This window comes from Cyphomyrmex costatus, unplaced genomic scaffold, assembly GCF_001594065.2.
Source record: "Cyphomyrmex costatus isolate MS0001 unplaced genomic scaffold, Ccosl1.0 scaffold196, whole genome shotgun sequence".
NCBI lineage: Eukaryota > Metazoa > Arthropoda > Insecta > Hymenoptera > Formicidae > Cyphomyrmex > Cyphomyrmex costatus.
The window spans coordinates 1-7,514 of NW_017275998.1; the positions used below are offsets into that span (position 1 = coordinate 1).

The following is a 7,514-nucleotide window of genomic DNA, read 5'->3' on the forward strand; positions in this document are numbered from 1 at the left end:
GGCGCTTCAAAATAAAGTAACAGTTAAATCCCGGGCATGGCCGCTCTCAGGTTTCTCTCTGATACAAGCCGTTTCTTGCAATTTAATTATAATAAAATAAGATTTAATTTTTATTTTATGAAAATACACATCTCTCATACATATGAACACATACAAAATATTTTTATATATTATTGTATACATTTCTTCTCGCGTCACGAACTTCCATTAAATAGATTATAATACAATAAAAAAAGTTACAATATAAATTATGTTACAATAATATAACGTTGTCCCAAAACATATTTTTTAAATTAAATAAAACTATATTAAAATAAAACGTATTTTATCTGCATGAGCATCTCTTCTAATACTTATATACTTTTATTATCACTAAAATATGTTTTTCAGTCACATATAAAATAAACTAATCATTCTTCGTCCACAATAATTTTAGTATAAATAAGGAAAAATATTAAAATGTCCAAAAATGCACACAATCAATAAATCTGTACAATCAAATAAAATGATCATTACTTTGCTATTAAATATTGCAAAATAAAATTTAGCAATACAAGAGTTAAATAGCAAAACTTTATTAGGTTTTTATTTTAAATATTTATTTTAATAGAATTTTTAATTTGAATGTAAAATTATTTTGTTAAATTTTATGTACAATATATATATAATTGCATCATATTAAGCAATTTCAATTTTCAAGAAGGCTATAGCTATTATATGTTGATAAAGTTTTGCTATACACATGTGCCTTAGGGCACATACAAGCTTGTATCAAATTGTTGCAATTGCATTGTTATTATAATTTAATATGAAGTTGTAAATACTTAAAGAACATAACTATAGAGATTTACGTATATATAATAATTAGAAAATTAGGAAATTAAAGTTTATTAATATTATCAGAGAGGCGATTAAGTTCCTTTGCAATAGCTTCAGGTAAATCGTTTCCTACTTGAGCGTCAAAATATTCCCTCAAATCTTCGACTTCTTTCTGCCAGAAAGTTTTCGGTAATCTAAATAATTCCGTCATATTTATATTATCTGTGAGATTTTCTAAATTCATAGATCCCGATCTTGGCAATAAGCCAATAGGCGAGTCTTCAGCAATATCTTCGCCATCGAGCCTTCGAAGAATCCAATCAAGGACACGTGAATTCTCACCAAACCCTGGCCACAAAAACTTCCCGTCCGAATCTTTCCTGAACCAGTTCACATGAAATATCGCTGGCAACTTGCCGTTCTTCACATCTGCCATACTCAACCAGTGCGCGAGATAATGTCCAAAATTGTACCCAAAGAAGGGTCTCATGGCAAATGGATCATGCATGATTACTTTACCCTGCAAAATATATTGAATTCAATACCTTTAATTTGAAATTTTCTCTTATAAAATTATTATTTTAAATTTTTAGTTTTTCTATAAATGTATTTTAAGTTTATATAGAATCTACATCATGTTGAAATCTGTATTTGCTTTCTCGTTCCATTTGATCGAATTAGATGCAGCGAAGATAAATGTTAATTAATAATATACCTTATGTTCCGCAGCAGCTGTAGCTTCAGATCTCATTGCAGCACCGATGAAAACACCATGTTGCCAATTTCGAGCTTGATAAACCAAAGGTACACCCTCGGGTCTACGTCCTCCGAATAATATAGCATCGATTGGGACTCCAGCTGGATCTTCCCAACAGGGATCAATAATGGGACATTGCTTTGCTGGAGTACAGAATCTCGAATTTGGATGAGCAGCTGGTATTTTAAAACCTCTGAACCAATCATTGCCTCTCCAATCGACCACCTATAATAAAGTAAATATATTATGCATGCATTCGAGGTTTAATTAAAAAATATTCGATCTTACAATTTTTTCGGAACGCAAGCTATCTCTAAAAGCGTTAAATGGAAACGGTCTTTGAACCTATAATATTTAAACTTGTGCGTGTCATTCAGGCCGGGTGTCTTATCTTATTACTCAGAGTGCGATCAAAGTTTCAAAGTCTTACCACAAATGCTTTGAAGCGTTTCATTGATTAAGCAGAAGAAAGAATTTTACTAATTGACCAATCAAAGAATATTTTAAAGCATTTGTAGCATCGCATTGACAGTACTCCTAATTGCTATGTAACAGCTAAACTTTAAATTATTGTCAAACATGCAGGTCGCATATCAGACCGAATCGAGCAGCATTCTGATAGACTATCAACAAGCAATTAAATAACCCGAAATTATTAATAATTAATTATTAATAATTAATAATAATTATTAATTAATTAATAATTAATTAATAGTAGTTTATGAGCAATTAATTAAATTAAAATTAATGATTAACCATCCAAGAATTGTGTAAAATGATTTAATAGAAATTTCAAGATGCAGAAACGATGCTTTACTCGTTTAATCATAAATAAAATGTGAGGCGCGCGTTTGACAGCAGTTCAAAGTTTGGATGTTATAAGGAAAGAAAGAGAGAGAGTGACTGAGTAAGATAAGACTGCCGACATGAGTAATACAAGTTCAAATAGGTTAAAGGACAGAACCCCTCTCAATGCTGCTTCTAGGGGCAGTCTGCGTTATGAGAAAAATAATAAAATCAAATAGGTTTTTTTATCTAATCTAATATATATATATAATATAATTTACATATTTTGCATTTTTAATAATACTACTACATTGAATTGCAAAAATTGAATTAAAGTAATGCAGAAATAGCAAATAAGTTTCAAATACTATATTTTAAAAAAGTTTAAAAATTTTCTGCAATTTTATCATTTAATTTAATTTAACAGTTTCTTATAGACAGTCGTTCTATTGTTTATACCTTGATATTATCTGCAACTTCTTTTTCCATTCCTTCCCAATATACTCCTCCATCGCCAGTAGATGCTACGTTAGTGAAGATGGTATTTTTGAAGATAGTTTTCATAGCATTGGGATTCGTAATCGAACTTGTACCAGGAGCGACTCCAAAAAATCCATTCTCTGGATTAATAGCACGCAAATTTCCTTTGTTATCGAATCTCATCCATGCGATGTCATCTCCGACGCATTCAATTTTATAACCCGGCAAAGTAGGTTGCATCATAGCTAAATTCGTTTTACCGCAAGCGCTCGGAAAAGCGGCAGCGATATATCGTTTTCTGCCCTTAGGATTTGTGATACCTAGTATCTGAAGTGGAGAATAAACTTCACTTTATTACTGCTTTTATTCTGAAATTAAATTCGCATATTCTAGCATACACTTGCAGAGGCAATGTTTAATGCAAATCTTGCCCTGGATTGCTAGCTCATATTGCTATGTTAGATTAGAAAGTCAGACGCAAGAAATCATAATTGAATCAAGTAATTAATAAAATAATCCATAAAACTGTTTCTTATCACATTAATAAAGGAACAATAAGAAGGATAAATTATATAAAGGAAAAATAGAAAAAAGTAGAAAACATACGAGCATATGTTCAGCAAGCCATCCTTCTTTCCTAGCTATCGTCGAGCCAATTCGAAGCGCAAAGCACTTTTTTCCTAATAGAGAATTTCCACCGTAACCACTTCCATAGGATACAATCTCATTTTTGGCGGGCTTATGAAGGATAATTGTCCTTTCGGGATCACACGGCCATGAGTGATCTACATTGACTTTTGAATTATGCTTTGGAACGCCCACCGAGTGTAAACATTTAACAAAATCATCATTTCCCAAAGCTTCGAGTACCTTTTCTCCCATTCTAGTCATTATTCTCATTGAACAGACTACGTAAGCCGAATCGGTAATTTCTATACCAATTTTAGAGAGTGGGGAGCCTACGGGTCCCATACTGAAAGGAATCACGTACATGGTGCGTCCTATATGTCACAAAAATCTAGTTATCGTTGCATTCATATATAATAATCTTTTATTATTTATACAAGTATATTTATGATATGTTTGTACATTTGTTCACATACATAATTTATACAATATAATTATACGTTTGGAAATCATAAATATTCAAAATTTCTACTGACCTTTCATACAACCTGGAAAACGTTCCAAAATAGCTTTTTCCATATCATTAGGAGAGATCCAATTTCCAAGCTCTCCGGTTACACCTTTACGTGGTGTAGGAATTGTCTCGCTTTCCACGTCTGTACTGATAAACGTACGTTTCTCGACGCGTGCCACATCCGCTGGGTTAGTCTTTGCCAACCAGCTGTTATTATAAAATGCATTTGTGAAAAAAATAATTTAAGCATAATAAATCGATTTTTAATATCGAGATATATTAAGATATAAATTAATATTTAATTCTTAAATTCTTATGAATTGAAAAAAGAAATTATTCTTTGTTAAACAGAGTATAATGGAATAAAGTTTGATAGAATAGTCTGTAGACGTTTTTGTTCATCGTTAGAATCTAGATCACTCACCAATTTTCATATTTAGGCAAATTTTCGATAGTTCCATTTTTTTGAAGAATTTTTAACATTTGCATATATTCGATATCTGTACCATTACATATATAAATATCTTTAGGACTACATAGCAAAGCGCATTCCTCGATGTAATAGCGAAGTTGGGATGAGATCTCTACCGTGCATGCGTTTAACAGCGGTATTTTACCGATATAATCAAATCCATTTTTTAATAATGGATCTTTTGCTGCGTGAGTTACAATAAATCTCGAGATTCTGAAAAGGAGTAATTGAAACATGTTAAACGAACATCATAATATCATATAACATCATAAATAAAATAGTGTTAATTTTGACTGTTGCGAAATTATATTTAAAAAATTTATAATATATATTTAATATATTTTTTCACCAACAAATTTTGATGATTACCTACTTAAAAATTTAATTTTTTTACGGAAATATGACTGGCCGATAATATGTTATAATAATAGTAGCTTTTTTAAGTTATAATTTTAAATATTTTGTTCTCGTATAAATACGCAAGCGTGCAATTTTTCATTCAAATAAAAATTCTATAATCATGAAGCTCGTATAAACTTAGAAACTGAATTTCCTTTTCGTATTAATAGATCTAAATTTTCGATTAAAAATATAAATGATTTTAGGATAAACTAATTATAAGATATATATACAAGATTAATAACAGAACGAACATTAAATGAAAAATTAATTGATAAAGATCTGCAAATGTGTGTATTATACATTCATCTCGTTTTCAATGTCTGTCTTTCTGTTTCATATGTTTCAAGTTTTAATTAACAGCGTTATTGTTGCATTGTTATTATTATTACAATTAATTTCTCTTTATTCAAAATTAAAGTAAGTGGATACTTACTGAGGATGATAAATATTGATAGCGTGCGGCATTCTGTGAGCTTTTTCGATCGTGAAGACGGACGGTGCAAAAAAATGCGTGGAACGATTGATTTTCGGAATCGAAGTTAAGCTGAGACGATGGCTCGTCGTGAAACAACGGCAATTGATGGAGAGGTTTTGCTTGCTGTCGAATTGCCGCGAAATTCGCGTCAAATTCATCCAGCTGATACTTTGGAATTTTGGCGGCATGTTACCACTGTTTGTGTCTCTCTTAAAACGCTTCCTTTATATGTGATTGCAGAAAGTATTTGTCTATGGACGAGCCCCAGTGATCTGTGGTCCAATTGGCCCCCGTCCAATTCGTCGATAAGAAGAGATATCGTTGAACCTCCGATTAATAGTGGGGAGTATAAAATCGTGATCCGGGCAGGTCCACAGCGGTGACCGCAAAACAACTAAGAATTACTAGTTGTAACTGGTGCACTTCTGACACACGTTCTGCTACGTTCTTGATAAAATAATTCGATTTTTTAACTGATCAAAGTTCGAAGGAGATTCCCAATGAGAAGCCGTATTCTTGAAAATTGATTAATATCACATATCAAGATACCACTTTTTTAATTTTGAATGGTTAGTCATAAATATAATGAAAGCGAGCAAAAGCTCAAGAAACTTTTAATAATTGACGAAGTCAAATTAAGTATTGAAAAAAAAAACAAATATAACTACTGCAGAGTGCGAAACGATAAGCATTGACGACTGAATCTTTCTGGAAAGTAAAAGCTACTTGGTAGCTGTGACGTTGATTAAACTCACTTTCGCATTAAATTGAAATCGGTGATCGAACGGATTTTATACTGAATGCCGTTAGCCGCTCTCGCTGCTCTATTTTTATATGACTGTCTTGTTTGTCCACTTACTTTCCGCTATTTTACACAGACGACTTAATTATCATCAGCACTGCTGGGAAACGAGTAAGGCTATACTAGTCACGATCCGCACTATTATCCAGTTGCGATAAAAGGATCGTGTCTTTTATTCGGGTACTCGAACCCACTCGACGTTCCGTGAAAAACAGTGATAAATGATAAAGCCCCATAGGAGAATTTTATTTAATCGTGTTTGCGAGTAAAAGATATATCGTTCGTGAGACAAAGAATTATAGCACCAAGATCATATCATCATCATTCAAGTGTTTACAGTGCCATATATTCTTCTCGATAGTCATAAATGTCAAAAGAGAATTAAGTGACGTATGACTATTTGGTAAATACGAAAAATCGATAGCGTGTATATATATATATATATATATATATAGATATATTTATTTATCAAATAATTATACGATATTTTTTTTTTAAATAAAATGATACATTTAAGTATAGTTTCCTTTTGTATATGGGCTATTCCGCGTGCGAAGCGGATTAATCGCTCAGAAATTTTTTAAATTTTGCACATAGTGCTTTGGGAGAAACAATTTTGTGTCAAAGGATATTTTTTTATTGCAAAATTGATCGAGATATAAACAATTAAAAATAAAACGACTTTATTCTGCAATGATTCATATCTTTGTTACTAATAATGCTAGCTAACTTCGTTTTTTTTTAATTCACGCTAAAAATGTTCTAGTTTACAGGAAAAATATTAATATTCCGAAAAAAATTCGTTTTCCATTATTTATTTAACAATAAACTTTTTAACAATTTTTTTAACAATCAAGGAGTGAGTCAAAAAATCTGGAAAAATGTTTTTTACATACTTTCAGTTTTCCTATATCTTAGAAAAAAAATTGAATGTGTTTTGCCACGTTTTCAAGAGAAAAAATTTTTCAGTTCTCAATGCAGGGAAAATCTTTCCATTCTCAGCACGGTACGGCAACGGTCGCGTGCGGGTTTTACAAAACAGCCAAATTTACAAAATACCCCCACCACAAAAATTTCTGAGAGATGATTAATTCGCTTTACGCGGAATAGCCTATATAAGAAGTTATCGTACTTGTAATTAAAAAATATTTATTGAAATGAGAAACAACTAAAATATTAAAAAGGTATTACGTTAAAATAATTCTATTCTGACATATCTACATGCGTTTTAACATTGTATATATAACTTGTACATATATATGTACAAGTATTTGCAATATATTCATTTTTGTATGCACATACGTATTATATACGTAATTCAAATTTAATAAATATTTTTAATAATATTTTATACATACATACACACACACGCACACACAC

At 31.1% G+C, this 7,514-nt stretch overlaps 1 protein-coding gene across 2 annotated transcripts; it reads right to left on the reverse strand.

Annotated features, from left to right (window-relative positions):
- Window positions 1-708: 708 nt before the first annotated feature.
- LOC108773029 (phosphoenolpyruvate carboxykinase [GTP]) lies at window positions 709-6,261 on the reverse strand. 2 transcript variants are annotated; one of them, XM_018538729.1, is made up of 8 exons: window positions 6,088-6,261; window positions 5,291-5,779; window positions 4,408-4,668; window positions 4,006-4,190; window positions 3,449-3,843; window positions 2,822-3,169; window positions 1,535-1,801; window positions 709-1,339 (listed from the first exon to the last, which is right to left on the reverse strand). In XM_018538729.1, exons 2-8 carry the CDS (start codon window positions 5,518-5,520, stop codon window positions 881-883), a joined length of 2,145 nt encoding a protein of 714 aa, XP_018394231.1. In that variant the 5' UTR covers window positions 5,521-5,779; window positions 6,088-6,261; the 3' UTR covers window positions 709-880. The 2 variants fall into 2 exon arrangements, with proteins under 2 accessions (XP_018394231.1, XP_018394230.1); XM_018538728.1 differs by having other exon boundaries at window positions 5,291-5,847.
- Window positions 6,262-7,514: the final 1,253 nt, after the last annotated feature.